The sequence below is a fragment of the Amphiprion ocellaris genome, chromosome 5 (genome assembly GCF_022539595.1).
Source record: "Amphiprion ocellaris isolate individual 3 ecotype Okinawa chromosome 5, ASM2253959v1, whole genome shotgun sequence".
NCBI lineage: Eukaryota > Metazoa > Chordata > Actinopteri > Pomacentridae > Amphiprion > Amphiprion ocellaris.
Window position 1 is genome coordinate 18,192,287 of NC_072770.1, and position 22,650 is coordinate 18,214,936.

Consider the following 22,650-nt stretch of genomic DNA (forward strand, 5'->3'; position numbering starts at 1 on the left):
TTTGTGGGAATACAGCGAAGATGGAAGTTTCCCCTGAAACTAAACTTAGCAAGCAGTTAGCATTTAGTTACCAGAGTTTTAGTTCACCTCAGGTGGAAGACGGTTTATCATCCAATGACTTGGTTAAAAAACATGGTGAGAGGAAGAGTGTAAACATTCTATTTTCTCAGTCAGCAGGATGCTGCTGTATTTGTCTCCTGCTGATTTAAACTTGCCATGAGGCTAATTTGCAACACTGCAGGTGTAAATCACTGATTAGATGTCAAGGAAGAAGAGAGACAGGAGCTAATAACCCTAATGATCCAAGGAAAACCATTTACATCTTTGCTTGCAAAGACTTGAAGTTTTCATTTTGGTTTCCTTGCTCCTGCCACAGATCTCATCCCTCTGAAGCAGCTGGTCTCTGGTAGCCCAAACCTGTCTGATCAACATCTGTCCAACGTCAAAGAGACAAATGAGGACTTCTCCAGCTGGGGCACACCTGTCCCTGTTTATGTTGTGTGTATCATTTTTGCAGCTGGAGTGACCTTTGCATTGATCCTGCAAATTTACCTGGGTGAAAGTTTGGTATGTCATGACATCACATTTGCAAGTCAAACCATTTGCATCACTGCATTATTCATCCTCACCACTGCTGCTCTGCAGGCCTCTATAAATGGTGTGCTGGTGTCGGATCATGAGCGCTGCACTGCACTCGGTCAGCGAGTCCTGCAGGATGGTGGATCCAGTGTGGATGCAGCTGTGGCTGGTGCCCTGTGTCTGGGTGTTGTGCATCCACATGTGTCAGGTGTTGGTGGGTATGTCACTCACTTATTCTTGACAGGATTTCTGTAAAATATACACAAATGATCATAAATTGATCCTTGTTTATTCCCTTTCTGTAGAGGAGGAGTGATGCTGGTTCATGACATCCATAAGAATCAAACTAGGGTGATAAATTTTCAAGGGACTGCACCTAAAACATTCAGAAAGGAGATGCTGCATAATGTTTCAGGGCTTAAGGTAATATAAAGGTCAGGATGGGGACACTAATAATGATTTTAATCACTTAGTATTCGTTATGTATTTTCAGGCAGGGCTGCAGGTCGGAGTGCCTGGTATGCTCAAGGGGCTGCAGCATGCTCACAGCCTCTACGGCAGGTAAGAGAATAGAGAAGAGAAAGGTTTCTGGTATTTAGTGTTTTGGTCAAACATGTAATACCACAAATTCACTGCAGTCTGTCTTGGGAGGATGTTGTCAGCAGAGCTGCAGATATAGCCAGAGAAGGTTTCACTGTGACGGACAGTCTTGGTGAGTCAAACTATTTCTTTTTTCTCACTTAAATCAATAATTTTACCAGAGAATGATAAACCAGGATTTCATTTGTCATCTTCTATAGCTGATGCAATATCAAAGGTGGAAGGTGAGCAGCTGTCCCAGCGCTTCAGGGACATTTTCATCCCAGAAGGCCGAGCTCTGCAGGCTGGATCATATGTGAGGATTCCTGGTCTGGCAGGAGTCTTAGAGGCTGGTTTGTCGAATTTCTACTATGGGAACTTATCACAAGAGATAGAGGATGAGGTGACTGACATCCACACATTAAATGACCTGGTTTCAAGGGTAAATTTACTGTGTGAAATGTGCCCTGAGTCTGGAGTTCTCTTTCCATACAAAGGTACGAGCAAATGGAGGCGTCCTGAGCAGAGACGACATCAGTAACTATAGTGTGGAGGTAGAACAACCACTTGAAGTCCAGTACAACGGTACAGACAACATGTTTTAGACAGTCAGCTAAAACAAATGTAGATGTAATCTTGATTCCTTTATCTACAGTCTGTCACTTTTGTTTTAGACTATATAATTCAGGTTCCTCCACCTCCATCTGCTGGTGCAGCGCTGATATCAGCTCTCAACATTTTAAGTGAGAACAATATCACAGAAAATAAAACTCACCCCTGGATTGCTGAGGTACCGGATTGCAAAATATCTGTATATTATCACCTGTTTGAAATGGTACTTCTCTGACCAAATTGGTATTAAAAAAATGTTTTTCCTCCTCATACAGGCTATGAAAGCAGCTTTATTTATGACGTATGGGTTAGGCAACCCTAAATATAACTCTTCAGTGATGGAGCAGCTGAGGTAAAATATACTGCAGCCTTACGATCATTGCTAGGGCTGCAATTAACGGTTATGTTCGTTATTTATTAATCAGACTAAGCATTCGATTAAATTACTTGTTTCTTTTTTTATAAAATCTCAGACAGCCAAGAAAATTCCCACTCTTCCCAGAGTAAAAGGTTCTGCTGTTAAATGCAACGTTGTCCGATCCACAGTCGAAAAATCACTAATATACTGTCATATGTGACAAAGAAAAGCATTAAATCCTCAAATTAGAGGAGCTGGAACTCAATAATATGTGGATTTTTTCAATGAAATGAGTCACTGATGTTGAAAATTAGTTTTACAATCAATTGATTTCCCTGTTCATCAGCTCTAATTAAGCCTAAATCCTGATGTTTTAACATTTCGGTGTTTGGTCCGTCCGTGTCATTTCAGATAGCAGCGTTGCTACATTGTCTCAGTTTTGAATCCGTGAAATATCCTGGCAAAATTTTGAGAATTTCAGTTTTGCATCCCAATAACAAAAAAAGTAAACTCTGCACAAAATCTAAGACGTTGCAGCGGCATATTCCTGAATTCTGTCTGATCTGACACAGACTGACTGGTATAATTGCGTATTTTCTTACCTATTTTGCCATTATTTGTTGTTATTTGTCTCTCTGTTCTTCCTAAAGCAAAAATCAGACTGAAATGCTTCTCCAGAGGATGAATCACTCCCACACACCTCCATCTGACTCTGGACAAGTAGTAGTCATGGGACCAGATGACCTCCTGGTCTCTGTTGCAAGGTGATGTTTTCAGTGCGACTCTGATGATCACATCAGGAGGATATGTGTGGTATGTGCTCCTGGGCGAAGTGACATTCTTCTCTTATCTATTGTCTTTATGATCTTGCAGTTCCTTGAACAGGCCGTTTGGGAGCAGAATCATAACCCGGTCAGGCATCATCCTCAACAGCCTCCTCCTTGACTACTTGTGGTCAAATAAAACTCAAAGACAGCTTCAACCTAAACAGGTGCAATACTATTAGAAAAGAATAGAATAGAATAGAATAGAATAATGTTATTTCTTTTACACTGACAAATCAAAGATAAGATGGTTTTACCTTAGCTGCCATGTTTCAGCTGCAACTGCAGTCTTCTTCAGAGCGTCATCTGACGTGTGCTGACGTGTCCTTTTTATCAGGTGACTGGTCTGACAGATCTGTTAGATCTTTATTGTCACTGTTAAAGAAAACAATGAAAATCGGTTTGGTACTCTCCAAATAGCAGCATTGAAAATAGACTATATAACACACGCTAAAATATATACAACATAAGAGCAAATATACAGTACGGAAACGGTTCGTGGTTAGAGACCTGCTCTACACGATTATTGCGCATGAAATATGGATTGGACTGACATAAATATTTCACTTGTTGGTATGTGATATTGTCATTCAGGGGGGAGGGAGCAGACATTTGACAGCTTGGGGATAAAAGCTGTTGTTGAGTGTGTTGGTTTTGACTCTAAGTGTCCTGTAACGTCTACCTGAGGGGAGGGAGGAGAAAAGAGAGTGTCCTGGGTGTGAGGGGTCTCTGGTGATTCCCCTGGCTTTCCTCTGAAGTCCATTAAGAAACATATTCAGTAAAATCACTCAAATACAAGGCTTCACCTTCATTTGTACTCTAGAAAAACAGTGCAGATTCAGAAGAGAGACCCCTATTGCTGCTAATGCCCACAATAATGGTGCCGGCTGGGCGTAAATGTGGCATCTACACGGCGCTCAGCAGCTCAGGTGGACAAAATGTTCTACATACAATCACTCAGGTTTGATCTCTGTGCATTATTATTATTAAATTTGAATTCAGAGGGGTTTTGTTTTTTTAAATGAAAACATTTAGCATGCAGACTATTTGTGTCCTCAAGGTGCTGACCAGTGCACTGCTCCTCGATAAAGAGAAAAAAGACAGCCTCATCCTGGGAGGAGTCCAGCCTCAACCAAACAGACTTCTTGTTGACTGTAAGTATGACATCATGTTCAGTAGTTGACCTTTAGTGCTGTTATATCATGATATATTGATATATTAGTAACTTCCTCCTCTCACAATTCTCTCCCATCAGCTGCATCTCCAGAGGAAAGTGTGCAGTTTATTCATGCGGAGGGACACGTAGTTCAGAGAGGGAAAACTAACTCTGCTGTCCAGGGGATCCAGAGGAGGGAAAACATCATTAAGGTCATAAAAGTCTGATAGTTTAGTGTAGTGTTATTGTTCTCATGAACTTTACTTTTACAAGGGATATTTATAGAGGTGTTGTTTTGCTGCTTTTGTGATTATAAATGTATTTTGGTGATGCCTCTATTGACATCAGTCATTGACTAAAAACATCTACTTTCTAATTAAAGAAGGCACCTGTTCATGTTAATGGTCTGGATTAAAGAAACATTCTCATTTTGTGTGATTTTTCTCACTCATATTTAGTTTTTTATTTATTTATAAAAGAGCTAAGCAAAGATTGGATGCTGGTTGAGGACGCATAGCCTCTGTTAGGCCTAACCCTCTGTGCTTGAAGAAAATGAGGGCTGTTATGTAAAACTGATGCAGTGAAGATAGTGTCAGACATGCAGGCCGACGGCATCACAGGGTGGAACATGTCACATGTGTTCAGTCTGGACAAACATGTCACTCAGAGCGTTGGTTACTGTCAACAAATGTACAAACTTCTAGCTCCGGTATGTAACTTAATGTTCCAGTAATGAGGTATGGTGACCTCCCATGTGAGGGTTTTAACATGAAAATAACCTGAGAAATTGAGCTGGAGCTTCGTTGCTTATGTTAAAACTGAGGAGACTGTGCAGCTGATGCAGGAAAGAACAAGATGTATGAGACAAGCAAAAGCAGAAACAAAATTTTACGTTCTGTCCCAGTCAAAAGTGACAGATGTAGCTTAACCTGCATGGCAGTATGAACCCTTGTGTTGTCCTGCGGGTCAAAACTGACCCGTTGCAAAGTTTGAAAATGTGGACAAAAAATAGATTTGAAACTTCTGATGTCCACATTTCCAACATTTTTGGGAAATTTTTGAACATTTTTTTGGTGGGGAAAAGCAAGAACTGTTTCTTAAGAACATTCACAAAAAATCAACCAAAATCCAGCAAAATTCGCTGGATTTTGGTTGATTTTTTTGTGAATGTTCTTAAAGAAAATATTAGAAGTTTTACTGATATATATGTAGTCACTTCAGATATTTTTAGGATTTTTTTGGAAGATTTTTATTCATTTTTTCAAAATATTTACAAGAACTTTCTTGCCAAATTTGGGGGATTTTTTAAAAATAAACTTTTAAGTGAAATTACCCAGGAATTATTGGAATTTTCTTCCTCAAGGTTTTGCAAATTTTCAGAAAATTGGGGCATTTTTTTGCTGAACTTTTGGATTTTTTTCAGAGAAGGAAACAATATTTTTGGTGCCCGTAAATGAAGACAACAGGACGGTTAACACAATATGTCTGCATATGGCTTAAAACTCCAAATAAATCCAATATGGCAACATTTGGAGCAGAAAACGCTGATTTTTGTAAAAGTGCACAGGATACATTTATTTCATTACATTTTTCTATTTATTTTTGCCTTTAATGATTCATTCAAACATAAAAACAAACACAGATCCAATTAGGTCAACCACACTTGACTGCAGAATGATAAGGAGCCTGCAGTCAGCTGATTTCTGAAACGAAGCTCGATGCGCGTCGATCTGCAATCAAGTCATTTGACAGAGATGCAGACAGATCTGGTTGGGGGCGGAGAGGCTCAGTGGGCGGTGTCGGTCACATGCAGGTCAATATTTAAACACCTGCAGCTTGACGTCTCGTTTTCAGTACAAGTCAGGATCTCTGGAGTCGCCTACATTTGTGCGTAATCAACTCAACTGGATTAACCGAGCACGTAGGAATAGTTTCTGATAAGTGAAAAGAGTAAGTCAGTGTTTTTTATGTTTCTAAAGCTAAAGTTAGTCTCTATTTCGAGATTTGTTAGAATAAAGTTGGTTAGAATACAGTTAGAGAGCAGGAAGTTTGTTTAAAGACGTGCAGCATCGTGATCCAGCTGGTACAGTTTAATAACTACACAGGGCGAAGTTCTGCATTAGTTTTTTTTTATTTTTTTTGGTCATGGATCATGTGTTAGTGACGCACAGTGACTAGTCTACTCCCTGCTGCTTCTAGTTTACGTCTGTTTTGTTACTACAGGTTTACTGCTTCGTTACGCGTAAAAGCAGCCTCCAACCGGTTTAACAGACTGTACTGGAGGAAACAAGGGCTTTCAATGGAGCCCATAACTGCAGCGAATGAGAAGTTTTTCATCGTCATACGGGGGAAGTCGAGGAAAGGCTTCTGCCGGGGATGTATCGGCCGTGTGGAGGCGGAGACGCAGCGCGGAGAGCTGATGGGGCTCCTGTACAGCAGCAGCGCAGGGAGCCCGAAGAGCGGCGGCATCGTGCGGAAAGAGGACACGTACCCGCTGAGCAGACACCAGGCGCAGCTCCTGCTCTTTGTCACCTCCGCAAGCAAACGCCTGGAGCTGCTGTGCAACCCGCAGCTGTTCACGGCCATCTGCGAGCTGACTCAGGACGACCTGGTGGTGGTGAAGCACAAGAAGGGACACCTGCCCGGCCTGGTGAAGAACCTGATGCAGATCGGAAGGAAAGAGAACAAAGACGACCTGCACATGCTCGGATTTGAGGTGGAATTTGTGGTGCGTAAAGTTGGTTTTCATTATTTTGCAGCATCGGAGAGTGGGTGAAGTTCAAGGTTGTGGAAGTATAATATGTATTTTTAGGTTACAGCGAATATAAGTGAACTCCACTGATGTGCTCATGTTTGGGTCAAGTTGTCAGTCAAAAGATTGCCAGGAGTCATGCTGTCATCAACGTAAATGTGAGGGACACCTCCTTAAACTGTCTCCATTCTTGACGGTTTGGTCAATGTTTGTGCAATACTTATGTGTCCCATCTGAATAGAGTAACCATAAACTGTCACTGAAATAGAAAATGCTCTTAAGATGCCTTTTCACACTGATTTTTGTAATGTTGAATACAATTTATTTATTAAATGTCCATTTTGATATCCAAATTTTCCCTGTGCTTATTGGTTGTCTTGCTTTGAACTAACTATTTTCTTTGTCTCCTTTATAGGACAGTGATCATAATTTGTCATCCAAGAAACCTGCCCCTCTGCCCCTGTTCAGCGCTGCAGACATCGTCCAGGTGGTCCCATCGTACTCCGTCCCCCTCGGACTGTGCTGGAGAGATGGCAAATGTGGGAGTGAGTAAAAGGGTCAAAGCTGATCTGTTTCATACATCGTCAGCATGTGACCTTTCTGAGCCACATGATACTTCAAGCATTGGGATTCTTGATTTTGTCGAATTAAATAATTTTTCTTGCATAATCACACAAAACACACAACAGTTTGACGCAAAAAAACAAAACGTCGGTCATCCTAAAGCCCAAACGGCAAATAAAATCAGGAAATTTACATTTGTTATCAAACACATGTGACCCTAGAGAGGACACAGAGGAATCAGACCCAATACAAACTGGAAAAGCTGGTTCTGTAGCTTTGGAATGCAGAACAGTGGAGTCATCACATGGTCTGGCATTTTGCACATTGCGCACTGTAAAGCGTCTACATACCTTATATGTAGACCTGTGCTGTGTTAGCTGGAGGTCAATCTGATGAGGGAGCATGTGACAAGCCTCAAAAAAATGTCTCATGACTCTAATCACCGGCATCTTCACCCCCCGCAGGTCTGAACAGAAAGGCGGTTACACGCATCAACTCCATGCCAAATATCGGCTCTCGCGTACGACAAGCGACGGAGAACCACACGGAGCAGAGTGTCATTCAGAACCAGCGTCTCAGCACATCTCATGCTCCTCTGGAGGTGGGATCCATGGTGGAGGTGGTTTCCAACTCAGGGATCACGGTGTACGGAGTCATCCAGTGGTTGGGGATTCTTGGAGGAAAGACGGCTGAATGGGCTGGGATTGAACTGGTGAGAAAATAGTTTTGCACAACTATGTTTTCTGTCAGCTTTAGCTATCCATCATGTTTATTGTGCATCTTATTGTTTCAGGACTATGAGGTGAACGGCTGCTCTGATGGGACGTATGGAAGTCAGAGATATTTCACCTGCAAAGGAAGCAGGGCTTTGTTTGTCCCCATCACAAAGTGCAGCCCTGATAGCAGGTTTGTCTGCCCGTCTACAGAAGGACAGACCCTCAAACCCACTGAAACACCTCCAGGTGAGACAAATCTCCCATTGCGATGAAACATGCAAACACAAGCCATTAAAGTGTACACCTTGCACACATTTAAATTCACTTTTTTTAATCGACTAACTTCATATTTTATAAAAGACTATCAGTGTGGCATTTTAACATCCAAAGTAAAATGAAACCTTTCGTTTAACATCCTTCAGAGTTGTCTATTTGGACTATGATGGATTGCATTTCACACATAAATGAATGTGCTGCACAGGAATGTTTTGCAGATTGAACTTTTATCAGGGTGCCTGCATTGTCTGTTATGTAAAGTTATTGCATAAAGCTTTCAGGATAGATGTTTTTAATTCCTGCTGTTGTCTGTCAAGTATACTTCAAAATTTAATCACAATTTCTGCCTTTGGCAAGAATAAGTGAAATTATGTCGGTGACACTCAGAACAATGCTCGCATTGTGACACACTTTTTTTTTTTTTTTTTTTTTTAGTCAGTGGAATTTGTTTGTCAGTCCTGGGACAGATTAATCATTATCCTTAAAGAAATGTGTGATAGTTCAGTTGGCCTGGTGTTTTAGCCTGTCTAAAGCTGCCAGTGAAATAATAAGTTCTGTGTTAAACTGTCATTTAATCCATTTTTGTACATTTCCCTGCTCTCTTCAGTTCCTCCATTTGACGACTTGGAAGAGGATACACCACCTGTCCCTGAATCAGAGGCTTTGTCATTGTTAGTGGGAAGAATGAAAGGGATTCAGGGTCACATTAATTCCTGTTACCTTGATGCTACACTCTTCAGGTAAAACCAGTTCACAGACCTTCAGGGTGTTTGATTCTCATGTAACATGTTGCAACAATCACAGCTCAGCGTACTTTACTCTCACATTATTTAAAGTAACTTTATTTGGAGGAGATCTTGTACAACCAAATGAGCATGGCTTACTGTATTCAGAGAAGTTGGTAAAAACAATGTGGTTTTCTCTCATCAGTTTGTTCAGTTCATCCGTGACCCTGGATCGTATCTGCCAGATTCCTGCCGACACAGAGCAACCCATATCCTGCACTCTGAGAACAATAGTCAACCGTTTACGCAGGTATCAACACCACCATCAAGACTCTGTTTATCAAGGACATGTTGACTTTCTATGTAATTTGAACTGGTGAACAACTACTCTTGTTGTCTGCACTCATCAGCCACAACATTAAAACCACCTGCCTGATACTGGGTACATCCTTGTAATATAAAACATAAGCTCTCACCTACCATGACCACCCGACTTCTAAATGGTGTTCTATGGTATCAGACGCTAAAACGTTAGCCGCACGTTTAAGTTGTGCACTGGATTGAAATCTGAACAGTGTTTGCAGTATGACAGGAAGGTTCATCCTGCTGATAGAGGCCACTGCCACCAGGGAAAACTGTTGCAGCTGAAGGGTGTATGTAGGTAGATGATATGTCTACTAATGCAAGGTTTCCCAGTAGAACATTGCCAAAAGCATTAGACCGCCTCCACTAGCTTGCCTTCTTCTCATTGTATAAATGAAACCTACGCAACCGACTGTACATACGATTTCCTCAGATCAGACCACCTTCTTCCAATTGCTCCATGCTCAAATTCTTACTCTAATGTGCCCATTATAAGTATATGTAAGTGTGATGCTTGCTATTTTGACACCTTTCCATCATGGCAGCATTAGCTCTTCTGTAGGATCAAACCACAAGGGCCAGCCTTCATTCTCCACATTCATCAGTCAGCCCTGGGAGTCCATGACCACTTTTGTCAGCTACTAACCACAATATACCCAAAAAACCCACAAAACCTGCTGTCTAGCAATCACAATTTCCCTTCTTTCCTGTTTCCAACACATCAACTTAAACTGTTCACTTGCCACCTAATGTTTTCCACCCCTTGACAGATGGTTTTAATATTGTGGCTGATTAGTGTGTGTCCCCATAATGGGGATATTTTATATTCAGGAGCTTATTACATACAATTATGTAATATTTAGGTGTGTCTTTTGTCTTTCCGCCACTGTATCTTAAGGTTTTAATCAATGAGCATTCCTGTGATTGCTAAACTGATAACCGATGGATTTATTGCAGACAAGGGTTTGTGCCAGCCGAGAGTGTGATGAACTTTCGTAAACAACTTGGCTGTGACACCTTTCGCACAGAGGAGAAAGGTAACCACCCATATCTCATAGCATGCATTGTTAGTGTATTTTAATTGGCCTTTAAAAGGCAATTGCAACATAAAATACTTCAGGCTTCTGTTGTTGTTGTCTGATTTCTTTTTAATTTGCGTTACTTCTGCACAGACCCAGAGGAGTTCATCACAGTCTTGTTTCAGAAGGTGCTCTGCATGGAGCCACTGCTCAAGCTCAGGTACGATCCTGACCCTCCCAGTATTGAATATCCGGCACTCTCTGGTTCTGTATAGCTGAGTTACTGAATATCTGTGTCTGCTTAGGTCGAAACGTGAAAGCTCTCAGGGCGCCTACACCTTCCAGATATTTCTGGAAAAAGAGCAGATGGGGCCGATGCCCACCGTCCAACAGCTGCTGGAAACATCCTGCCTGTCAGGTGACCTCAAATTTGAAACGGTGAGTTCTCCTCTTACCGGGAGACGAGCTAGAGTGGAATTATCAAGTTTTCCTCTCCAGTTTTGTAACCACCGCATTATCTTTCATATTCGTTCCTCAGATGCCTTCCTGTCTAATGGTTCAGATGCCACGATTTGGAAACAAGTACAAGATGTTTTCTCACATCATTCCCTCCACGGAGCTGGACATCACAGATCTCCTTTACAACTGTAAAGAACAGATATAATCAGCACGTATTCAAATCATACATTCTACTAAATGAATCCTGTATTTTTATAGAGCGTTGAGATGCTTACTGATATTTTTTTTCCAACAGCTCCAAGAGAATGCTTCATTTGTGGAAGCTTGGCAGAGTTTGAATGTCTACAGTGTCTGCCAGATCGCAAGATGCAGCCAGGAAGAATCAAACAGTACTGTACAACATGCAACACGCAGGTAAAACTCACAGCAATTTTAAATATCGTATATCCCACTGATGCACTTGGTGTTAAACTCTGTACTTTTCCTGAAGGTGCACTCCCATCCCTTGCGGCAGGATCACTCTCCCAGCGCTCTGCCCGTTGCAGCAGATGTTGCCGTTGAAACTCCTGTACCCAGACACACGATGCAGCTGTTTGCGGTGCTCTGCATTCAAACCAGCCACTACGTGTCCTTCGTTAAATACGGCCCTGACCCTCACGCTTGGCTCTTCTTTGACAGCATGGCAGACAGATGTGGTAAGATAAATCTCTGCTTGTTTTATTCATCTGAAGTTATTTTTCTGACTTTAATAAGGAGCATTTTCTCTCAATAGTGGTTTTAAGTTGCCTAAAAAGAATTCAAGATGTTCCTGTGAGTTGGTTTGGTAACCCATGACTGCTGTATTTTCTGATAATGCAGCCTCAACAGTGTTAGATAAAGGAGCTGTTGAGAGCAACTCTGACGTCGGTGACTGGCCTTTATCTCTTTATGAGCTGATGTCTAATCTTAAGGCCACCCTTCCTCATAGGTGACGATCAAAGCGGCTACAACATTCCTGAGATCCGAGCTTGTCCGGAGCTGGGCGACTTTCTTAGCCAGTCGGAGGAGGATCTGGCTCGATCCAACCCTTCGAAGGCTCCCGAACTTGTGCGCAGGCTGCTGTGTGACTCCTACATGTGTTTATACCAGAGCACAGACACAGAGGTTTCAAAGCCAAACAACTAGAGGCCTTTAATGCATGTGAGGACGAGAACACGGTGTTCCCATAACAGTGCCTTTACTAACCTTACATTCTGCTTTATCAGCTTGTGTGCACTTTATTACTTCCAAATAACAGGAACTTAAATGGATGCTTTTAACATCACAGCAAATTGCTTGATTGTAGTAAAAGCAGATGTTGATGTATAAAGAGAAAGCAGTGAAAGTATAACTCTTCTTATGGTTGCCTTTTTTTAAAACTCTTAAATGTCTTTCTGTTACACTGATTTATTTATACAAATATTTTTAAAGGAAAATGCTATATATCTATGATTTTTATTACTTGTTTTTTGTGTGTTATTTGGCAAATTAAAGTCGATTCATACACTTAATGTCTTTGTGTGGTTTTGCATAATTTTAATTCTGGTTTGTCACATTAAAAAAAACCCTCACTGACACGCCTTTCAAATCACAAACTGCTTTGTTTTCTTTACCCTTTGATGCACAACATGGGTCAAAAGTGACCCATATTCAATGGAAAATGTGCATCTCTTGGCCCATGTTGTGCATCAAAGGGTTAATGCTGATGGGGTGTCTCTTGAAAAGACTTGTCAAACGCATACATAGCACCGTATTTAATTTACAGAAAACAGCTGTATTGTATGCGATAATAAAAACTACACATTACTGGATCTGTAATACAGGCTACAAGAGCATCCTTTAGAACAGTGCACCATGTTTTTAGCAGTCTTTTACAATGTAGAACAGGGGTCACCAACCTTTTTGAACCTGAGAGCAACTTCAAGGGTACTGAGTAGTATGAAGGGCACCTTGTTTGATACAAACTTCCTCATCTTTAAACAATAATAATAATAATGAATATGTAAAGAGACTATCTGATCACCGTACAATAATTGTTAACAATGATTTCCACAACAATGGTGATGGGAGACACACACATACATATATATATATATATATATATATATATATATATATATATATAAATAAATAAAAAATAAAAATATATATATAAAAAAAAATTTCTAAATATCTTTCTTGGCAATTTTGTATGAATCAGCGTATTTGCAGCATTTTGTTCAAAATCACACCAGTTACATTTCTGTGGAAATTATCACTTCTAACATTTTTAGGAAATCATTAACTGTCATCAAATCACGCTTCATTTGTACAAACCACTACCTTTGTAACATTTTTGAGCAATTCATGAACTCTGTCCCATGTTTGTACAAATTATCAGTTATGTAAGAAAAAAAATCAACTCTTTCAAATTTTGAAATGAATCCTATCACATTAGTATTAATCACCAGCATTGCAACATTTTTAACATCATAACAACAAATCATTACATGTTTTCAACTAATTATTTTGCACATTTTTGTGTAATGGCACAGTGTTTTGAATGACAACATGTTACCTCTTTCTTTGTCTGTAAATGTGTGTTAGTGGGAAGCCTGGCATTGCAGAGCTTATCATGTCTTACCTTTACCTTGCAGCTCACAGTTCAGATGGTTCAGTTTCCCAGTGATGTCCGTTAAAAATACAAGGGCAAGAATTCACTCAGTGTCCTCAAGCAGCGAGGTGTCTTCCCCTTTGGATTACATCAACTCTTTGATTTCGGCCAACAGTGACAAAAAACACTGCAAAACTGTTCCCCTGCTGATCCATGGGGTTTCTGTGTGTAGGAACAGGTCACAATGTTCAGCTGACAGCTCCTCCAGCAGCACCTTCAATGTCCTGGTCGTTTGGCTTTGGGGCCATTTATGATCTTTATGACAGGAGTCATCACATGATCAGATCCAGTCATTTTTGTACATACATATGTCCTGCTGGTGAATGCTGCAGTGGTAATGTAGGAATGTTGGGAAGTCTGGATCATCTCTGCATCGTACAGTGAAGCCTGCATGGCGACCCGTCATGGAGGAGCCCCATCTGTCTTCAATGAAACAAGCTTTTCTAATGGTACATTTTTCTCCACGAAGAAACTTTTCGCCACGTAGTAGATGTCAAAGCTGCCTTTAAGTCCCGGGTTTTTCTGTCCGTAGTGCGCATCCAGTCTATGTGCTACCAGGTGGCTAGTTAACATGGAAGCTTTGTGCCGGGTAAAGTAGCGTCTCTCCACATTGTGCCGCTTTGCCGACGCAATAGTCGCCCCGCAAATAGGACACATAAATTTATCTTTCACTGTCGTGAAACAGAACCCTTCCTCCCAGTCATCGTGAAAACAGTGTTTTCTCTGTCATGTTTTGGGGGTAAAAACCACATCTAGCTTCCCAAGGTGTCTGCGCCCGGTGTTCCAGTTTAACAGGTGATCGGGTTAACTGGCGATAGTTTCCGTCTCCAGATGTTTCCTCCGCAGATTCGTCACGATCAGACCTGGATTTACGTGAAATAAAGATACCAGATAAAGAAGACCTCGCCGAAAAACGTCGGCATCACTACTTAACAAAGTCTATATCCATGTAAATATCACCTGCAGACAGTAAAAAGAAATGTGCGGGCCGAAATAAAAAACACGTATTTTTCAAGTACGGTGAGAGGATTCGAAACCACGTAATCCAGCGATAAAATTGCGAGGCCACCGTTTTACTCATTGTGCTACCGATCAGCTCGACAAACAATCTGCTTCATCCATATGGATCACTATCATTCTGTCAGGTAGTGATGGCTGATCGAGGCTTTGTTGAAGCTTCGACAATTCATTCAAAACATGGTTCATTACTCGAGGCCCCAATGACACACAGTGCTCGAGTAGGACATCTAGTGGTCAATAATATGAAGTGCAATCAAGACGTGGTCGTTGGTTCATGGATTGTTTTGGATTTGATTCGCCATGCACACATTCCTGTTTGACTACACTAGATGATTGTATGGGTTGTAGTGGACACAAAAGTAATATTACTAGTAATAATAATGACAATAACTATTGAAGAGCACGTTTCTTATTTCCCATGTTTGTCTGTATCCCTATATACTCTTTGCTTATATTCTGTGTTATGAAACATTTAAACGGTGCTGCTACATTCATGAGATGCTCTACAAATACAGACTGATGTCATTTTCACATGGGGCTGGTGCAAATAAAGATTTTATGGATTATTATGGATTTTGGCAAAGTATGTCTTGGGGTTTATTGGTAAAGAGGTCAGTAAAGAGGGTGTGCTTATGTAACTGGTTATGAGGTTTTATTGAGAAATAATTTATCAACAGTTTTGGGACCACTGTTCCCTCTAAGCTGAGCGCGATACTTTTTTTTTTTTTTTTTTTTTGCAAATTTATCATCTATTTTTTTTTGCCATTTTCGAGTTTTTTTTAACTTGAGTCTCGACTCGATCGTTTTTCTCAGGAGGTTGGACTTTAGCCTTTGTGCTGGAGGGATGAACCCTCAGTTCCAAGACTTTCAAAGCCTCCAGACCTCCCGAGTCCTCAGGACCTGAGCTTTCACACAGTCTGAGGGCTGAAATTTTCTATGTCCCACAGTAGTTCTCTGTTAGATTGAACTTCCAGACAGTCCAAGGACTGATATCTTCTAAGTTCCTGAGTAGTTCTCTGTTAGTTTGAACCTTCAGACAGTCTGAGGACTGAAATCTTAAAAGTTCTTGAGTAGTTCTCTGTTAGTTTGAACCTTCAGTCTGTTAATGTTTCGATTAAATCTTTAAGGTTTTTCTTTTTAAATGTTTTACCACCTTTTAATGTTTAATTTTCTTTTTAAATACTTCCTTGTATTTTCAGTGTAATTCCTATTTGAACTTTTATTGTCTTTAAGATATAATTTTCTAATTAAACATTTAATTTTTTAATTAAATGTTTTGTCTTTTTTGGCCTTTTATTGGATAGGTGTAGTGAGAAACAGAAAACAGGGGAGAAGAGTCGGGGGAAGACTTGCAGTAAAGGGCCACTCCCGGGACTCGAACCCGGGAGGCTGCGTCGGGGACCAGCCCCTGTACATGGGTCACCCGCTTAACCCGTTGAGCTATATGGGTACCCATGTTTTGTCTTTTTAAGGGTTTAATAATCTGATTAAATGTTTTGCATTTTTAAAAATGTTTAACATTCTTCTTGTTTAATTGTATTTTTTAAATGTTTAATGATGGAAAATACTTTATCTGTAATTTCTAATATTTGTATTTTAAAAATTTTGTTTAATTTCATAATGACATGTATTGTATGTTGTTGAATTATCTCATTCAATATTTTGTCTGTTTAATAGTATGTAATGTAATTTAATGTTTAACTCTATTAAACAGACAAAAATATTGAATGAGATAATTCAACAACATACAATACATGTCATTATGAAATTAAACAAAATTTTTAAAATACAAATATTAGAAATTACAGATAAAGTATTTTCCATCATTAAACATTTAAAAAATACAATTAAACAAGAAGAATGTTAAACATTTTTAAAAATGCAAAACATTTAATCAGATTATTAAACCCTTAAAAAGACAAAACATTTAATTAAAAAATTAAATGTTTAATTAGAAAATTACATCATAAAGACAATAAAACTTCAAATAGGAATTAAACAGAAAATACAATGAAGCATTTAAAAAGAAAACTAAACATTAAAAGGTGGTATATGTACATATAATTTAATTGTATTTAATGTTTAACTCTATTAAATAGACAAAATATTGAATTAGATAATTCAACAACATACAATACATGTCATTATGAAATTAAACAAAATTTTTAAAATACAAATATTAAAAATTACAGATAAAATATTTTCCATAATTAAACATTTAAAAAATGAAATTAAACAAGAATATTAAACATATTAAAAAATGACAAACATTTAATTAGATTATTAAACCTTTAAAAAGACAAAACATTTAATTAAAAAATTAAATGTTTAATTAGAAAATTACATCTTAAATTTCTTAAATCTTTTAACAATAAAATTTTTTAAAAGTTTTATTGTATTAATTTTTTTTGTTTGATTTAATTGCTTTTTGTTATGTAGTTTATTTCTTTAATCTTCTTTTTCTGTCAAGATTTTAACCCCAACCTTAAAAATGAAATAAACCCTTAAATCACAATGAAAATACTTCTGTTGTCACAATCATGAGTTAGTCAATTATTCAGTTTATCAATTCAACTTTATTTGTTTAGCACCTTTTACACAGATGACAAAACTAAACAAGCAAAGAGAAAAAACTATGATTAAAACTCAAAAACATAAAAAAAAAATAAAATAAAATAAATTTAACATGGTAATAAAATATGTTGTGTCCAGGGGATGGAGGGAGTTTATTGAAGTCTTCTTGGGCTCACATGGGAAATCATTTAAAATATAAACTTGATATTCAGTCTAAGGAAACTGCAGAGTGACAGAAGAACCAACAATATCTCCTGTTTTCTCCTTTAATGAGTCGACTCTTCTTGTGCTTTCAGACCAAAGAACTACAGACTCTTCACAACCTGCTCAAACTCTTGGTACAGGACCTCACCACACGGGTCAAGAAGGTTTCCTTCACATTTCTACTCTGAAGATCACCTTCTCCTGCTCAAACTGCTGACAAATGTTTCTGCTGCTCTAAAGTCTGGTCTCCAGAACTTCCTAAAAACTCTCAAAGTCTATTCTGCTGCAGGTTGCTTTGTAGAACTGTTCCAGAAAACCTCACTAAACCACATGGAGGGGCCTCAAGATAGTCGTCCAAATGAAACCGTACAAAAACCAAACTAACACAACCCAAACGCTAAAGTCTCCTGCAGCCTACCAGAGAACCTCTGAGAACAGAGAATCAGGACAGGAACTCTTACCTTCTGGACAACCAACGTTGGTTCACAAACAAGAATACAGAATGTGTCTGAGCAAAAACCTCTAAAGACTCACTACAGCCAAGATAAAGACACAACTCACCTGCACCAAATCCACTAATCACTGCACACATTAGCACCATGTGCTAACTGTGGCTAAAGAACCACATTTACCAAGACAACTATCCAGTACAAAGCCCTAAAACACAGCAAGAAACACATTAAAGACGATTTTACTGCTGGAAGCTGCAAGCCAACACCTAAAGAACAAACTAAAGCAATGGAGCCAAACCCAGTTCAGTGGTGAAGAGAAGCAGAGGAAATGTTTGTCTGCAGCTAAATAAAGCAGGAAGACACTGAGCTGCTCAGGTGTTCCTGATAACACCAAGCAGCCACCTGGACAGCCAATAGGAACACAGCCACCTGGACAGCCAATAGGAACACAGCTTCCTGGAAGTCCAGAGGGCTGGCTTAGTGAAGGAAATTTAATTTAAAGTTGAAGCAGAAAGTTACCAAAGAAAGTTGAAAGCCACCTTCTGATACCTGAAATCTCTGAGTTTTCACATAAAGGACGCCTGAACATGTCAAACTGGTTCCATAGTAGAACCATCATTGTAAAAACGTCATAGTATGGTGTGTTGCTCAAAAAACATTATGACCCAGCTGTCAGGGGACAAACATGTAAGAAACATGAGAACAGAGAGAACCCAACCAGTAGGTCACAGTTTATCATCCCCCAGTCATCTCCTGAAGTCCATATGGTGAGAGACATCAGTATCTGGTTGTTAATTTACCAGAGGATGCTTATAATCATGCTGATGTGGTCTGTACTCTACAATATTTTAGTGACTCAATAAATGCCTAAGTTGTTTTTTTTTTAAAAATGCTTTTTAGTTTTTAATAAACATTTAACAGCCTATATGTAATCAATAAGTGGCCTTTGCCTATCTTAAGAAAAATTCACTCAGAACTCTGATATGTTAACAGTACTAAATAAATCAATAAATACATGCATATACACAAAAATAAGTTAATACATTAACTGTGTTAAGATAAGATTTAGATTTTTTTTTTAAAAAAGTTGTTTATGTTTTTGCAGAATCCAGTATTGCTCACTGGTTGGTCATTACATTTTATTAGTTTGATTTCACTGTTTAAAATGATGCCACCTCTTTTCAGACAGAACCTGTGATAATAAAACAATACAAAATTTTTAGTTCCATGTTAATAAAGCACTTAAAGCTTTAAGTATGGCTAAATGCTTTTTTCAGAATTAAATATATGACTCCTTAGGTGGTAGTGACCCCAAGTTCAGTAAAGTTGGAAAGATATTCACAGATTCGGACTTCCAGCATCAATAACTCATTAGATATAGGTTGTCAAAACATAAACGGTGCCTCTTTCCCATTGTTGCAAGGCAGACAATGTGCTACAAGCCCAGTTTTATCAAAAGTAGCTGTCTTTCAAGCTACAGGAATAACATTGGTGTCTATGGAGTGAACAGGGTCCGTCTGCAATTTGCAAAACCGCTGCAACAGTAAAGAGAGACAAATATTCAATAACTTCACTCTTATACATTGTAGTGTCACTAAAATCACTGCAGCCTTCAACTGGCTCCTGTTGACAAAGTGTTTTAACAGAAATGTAAATGCTGTAATTTGATTCTTTTAATGAACCATGTAACTTGAATGGATGTGATGCTGGTGTGACCACAGTGCACACGTCTGATGTTGGTCACAGTGGTCCAAGGGACGCTCAGGGAGTTTGTTTGTTTGCTCAGACTCATGAAAAATTACAGGGAACATTGTTTGGGACTCAAGCAGTTCCTTCTTTTACTCACTATCTCCCCAGCCTTAGAAAAAAAAACCTGTTCACACGGCACAGATGAGGCTGAGGTACACAGGAAATGTTTGGCTCCATTGTACAAGTTTGGGTAAACGGTTTTGTGGGTTGCACAGTAAGCCAGTGGGTCTGCCGTTCTTTCTACAATTGCATTCGCTGTGGCGCTTTGCATTTGCCAGGCTCTACTTGCGTCTTCGTCTTATAGGCTCCACAGTTGAACTATAAAATATTGAAGATCATCATCATCATCATCATCACCAGAAATGTCAGTCATTCCCTATTCAGAAGAGGAAAAAAAAAATACCTGTGGAAGGTGCTGCTGGTGGTGGAGGACGAGGCTGTGGTGGTGCTTGTGACGTAGATGACTGCTGCTTGGCATTCTTTATGTTAATTGTTGTGCATTCTGTTATTAAATGTTCTTTCACACTGGCTGCCACTCTGATTGATGAATCCAAAAGTTTTGAACTGCAGAGCCACAAGTGTAGCAACAGTCAGTGAACTGTTCTTTTCTTTGGTTTGTAGTCTGTCAGCTAAGCACCTGACAAGGTTCTGTGCCAGGTGTTGTGGCATGGGGGTGGTGAGTTGGGAATATATATATATATATATATATATATATATATATATATATATATATATATATATATATATATATATATATATATGTATATATATATATATATAAAAATAATCTATCTATCTATCTATCTATCTATTCTCTACGAAATACGAAATCTGACATACTACTAACTCTCAAAGCAAAAACAACAGCAAAAAAACAATCTGTTCTGCGAAAAACAATTCAAATTAAAGCTGCAAGCAGCGTTGGACGGGTCCTCGCATCCGAGCGGCCCGGCTGGCCCACGCATATCCACCAGGAGGCGCTGCACCTGAGAGAGTAAAGTGTCAGGCAGATTGGAGCATGTACAGGCTACTTACACAGCACTTCCTGTTTCATGGCGAGAAATCCAAAATGGCCGCCAAGTGGCGCAAAGATGTGATTAGGGCCGGACTGTGATCATACATGTAAAATTTCAGGCAGATTGGAGCATGTACAGGCTGGTTACACAGCACTTCCTGTTTCATGGCGAGAAATCCAAAATGGCCGCCAAGTGGCACAAAGATGTGATTAGGGCCGGACTCTGATCATGCATGTAAAATTTCAGGCAGATTGGGGCATGTACAGGCTGGTTACACAGCACTTCCTGTTTCATGGCGAGAAATCCAAAATGGCCGCCAAGTGGCACAAAGATGTGATTAGGGCCGGACTCTGATCATGCATGTAAAATTTCAGGCAGATTGGAGCATGTACAGGCTGGTTACACAGCACTTCCTGTTTCATGGCGAGAAATCCAAAATGGCCGCCAAGTGGCACAAAGATGTGATTAGGGCCGGACTCTGATCATGCATGTAAAATTTCAGGCAGATTGGAGCATGTACAGTCTGGTTACACAGCACTTCCTGTTTAATGGCGAGAAATTCAAAATGGCCGCCATGTGGCGCTATGACTGTGAGTGTATATCAACCTATGGACGTGATTAGGGCTGGACTCTGATCACACATGTATAATTTGAAGCAGACTGGAGCATGTACAGGCTAGTTAGACAGCACTTCCTGTTTCATGGCAAGACATTCAAAATGGCCGCATTCCGCTGGTAACTATGGCCACGCCCTCAGACTTTTGCGGAGCGTTTTGATAACTTTTGATCAACCATGACTGGTGTCCATCCTGACCAAATTTGAGCTCTCTCGTGGTTACGCTGTTTGAGGTTATAGCTTTTGAAAATGTCCAAAAATGACAAAATTGTCCAAAATATGAATCATATTTCAAAATGGCCGCATTCCGTGGCTCGCCATTTCCACGCCCTCAAACTTTTGCAGAGCGTTTTGATAACTTTTGATCAACCATGACGGGAGTACATCCTGGCCAAGTTTGAGCTCTGTCGGGGTTAAGCTGTTTGAGTTTATAGCTTTTGGAAATGTCCAAAAATGACAAAATTGTCCAAAATATGAATCATATTTCAAAATGGCCGCATTCCGTGGCTCGCCATTTCCGCGTCCTCAGACTTTTGCGGACTTTTGATCACCCATGACTGGAGTACATCCTGGCCAAATTTTCAGCTCTCTCAGGATTACGCTGTTTGAGTTTATAGATATCAAAAAATGTCCAAAAATGACTCATAATTCAAAATGGCCGACTTCCTGTTGCATTATGGGTAATGATGCAAGAAGCTTTTTTGTGCGTCTTGATGAGTTACATATGTGTACCGAATTTCAGAAGTCTAGGTCAAACACTGTCCGGGGGCTGAATTTTCTTAATTTTCTAGGGGGCGCTATTGAGCCATTTTGGCACGCACGCGTGCCATTTCCCTAAAATATCAAATTTTTCGCCGGTTCTGATGTGTGTGGCGATTTTCATGCGTTTTCGTGTATGTTTAGGGCGTCAAAAAGGCCGATTTCCCGGCGGACGAAGAAAAATAATAATAATAATAATTCTTAGGGTTTCAATAGGTTCCTCGCACCACTTCGTGGTGCTCGGACCCTAATGAACAACACTAAATAGGGATCTCCTATCCCGGAACACTCGATCCCGCTGAGTGATTCACATAACAAACCGAACCAATCAGGTGATTCGAAGCAGTTGAGTGCTTCAAACGTCACTGAAGTGATTCAAACGTCACGAGTCACGTGACCAAACCACGCCTCGGCACAGTGGCTCGATACGTTTGCTTCATGAGCTACAGCGCATGTGTCGAAGCCTCGGGTATCAGAGGACCATCACTACTGTCAGGTGTTTAACACCTGGTGATTGTTAAGGAATCACGCCCATGTCAACTGGGGATAATCACAACTTAACACAGGCTGCCTGGTTAAGAACGAGTCACAAAACTATTTATTGTCT

The 22,650-nt window shown here is 39.8% G+C and overlaps 2 protein-coding genes across 2 annotated transcripts; both read left to right on the forward strand.

The window, feature by feature from the left end:
• On the forward strand, positions 1 to 4,510 carry LOC111579944 (glutathione hydrolase 7-like). Its single transcript, XM_035955913.2, has 14 exons — positions 1 to 135; positions 377 to 797; positions 885 to 1,002; positions 1,073 to 1,140; positions 1,218 to 1,291; positions 1,380 to 1,561; positions 1,656 to 1,743; positions 1,833 to 1,948; positions 2,046 to 2,122; positions 2,779 to 2,892; positions 3,002 to 3,119; positions 3,776 to 3,913; positions 4,013 to 4,106; positions 4,208 to 4,510. Exons 1-14 carry the CDS (start codon positions 21 to 23, stop codon positions 4,333 to 4,335), a joined length of 1,851 nt encoding a protein of 616 aa, XP_035811806.2. The 5' UTR covers positions 1 to 20; the 3' UTR covers positions 4,336 to 4,510.
• Positions 4,511 to 5,909: 1,399 nt separating this feature from the next.
• cyldb (cylindromatosis (turban tumor syndrome), b) lies at positions 5,910 to 12,511 on the forward strand. Its single transcript, XM_023287480.3, has 14 exons — positions 5,910 to 6,058; positions 6,332 to 6,836; positions 7,276 to 7,405; positions 7,889 to 8,136; positions 8,218 to 8,386; positions 9,024 to 9,156; positions 9,347 to 9,451; positions 10,462 to 10,541; positions 10,677 to 10,743; positions 10,829 to 10,961; positions 11,062 to 11,170; positions 11,278 to 11,396; positions 11,473 to 11,677; positions 11,950 to 12,511. The coding sequence occupies exons 2-14, from the start codon at positions 6,408 to 6,410 to the stop codon at positions 12,144 to 12,146; spliced, it is 2,124 nt and encodes a 707-aa protein (XP_023143248.1). The 5' UTR covers positions 5,910 to 6,058; positions 6,332 to 6,407; the 3' UTR covers positions 12,147 to 12,511.
• The last annotated feature ends 10,139 nt before the right edge of the window (positions 12,512 to 22,650 follow it).

Bases quoted from the DNA above. Each gene is read 5' to 3' on its own strand.
- LOC111579944 (XM_035955913.2), top strand. From the start codon at position 21: ATGGAAGTTTCCCCTGAAACTAAACTTAGCAAGCAGTTAGCATTTAGT. The intron at 798-884 runs GTATGTCACTCA...CCCTTTCTGTAG, and splicing joins CATGTGTCAGGTGTTGGTGG to AGGAGGAGTGATGCTGGTTC. The intron at 1,744-1,832 runs GTACAGACAACA...CTTTTGTTTTAG, and splicing joins ACTTGAAGTCCAGTACAACG to ACTATATAATTCAGGTTCCT.
- cyldb (XM_023287480.3), top strand. From the start codon at position 6,408: ATGGAGCCCATAACTGCAGCGAATGAGAAGTTTTTCATCGTCATACGG. The intron at 11,397-11,472 runs GTAAAACTCACA...CTTTTCCTGAAG, and splicing joins GTACAACATGCAACACGCAG to GTGCACTCCCATCCCTTGCG. The intron at 11,678-11,949 runs GTAAGATAAATC...CCTTCCTCATAG, and splicing joins CAGCATGGCAGACAGATGTG to GTGACGATCAAAGCGGCTAC.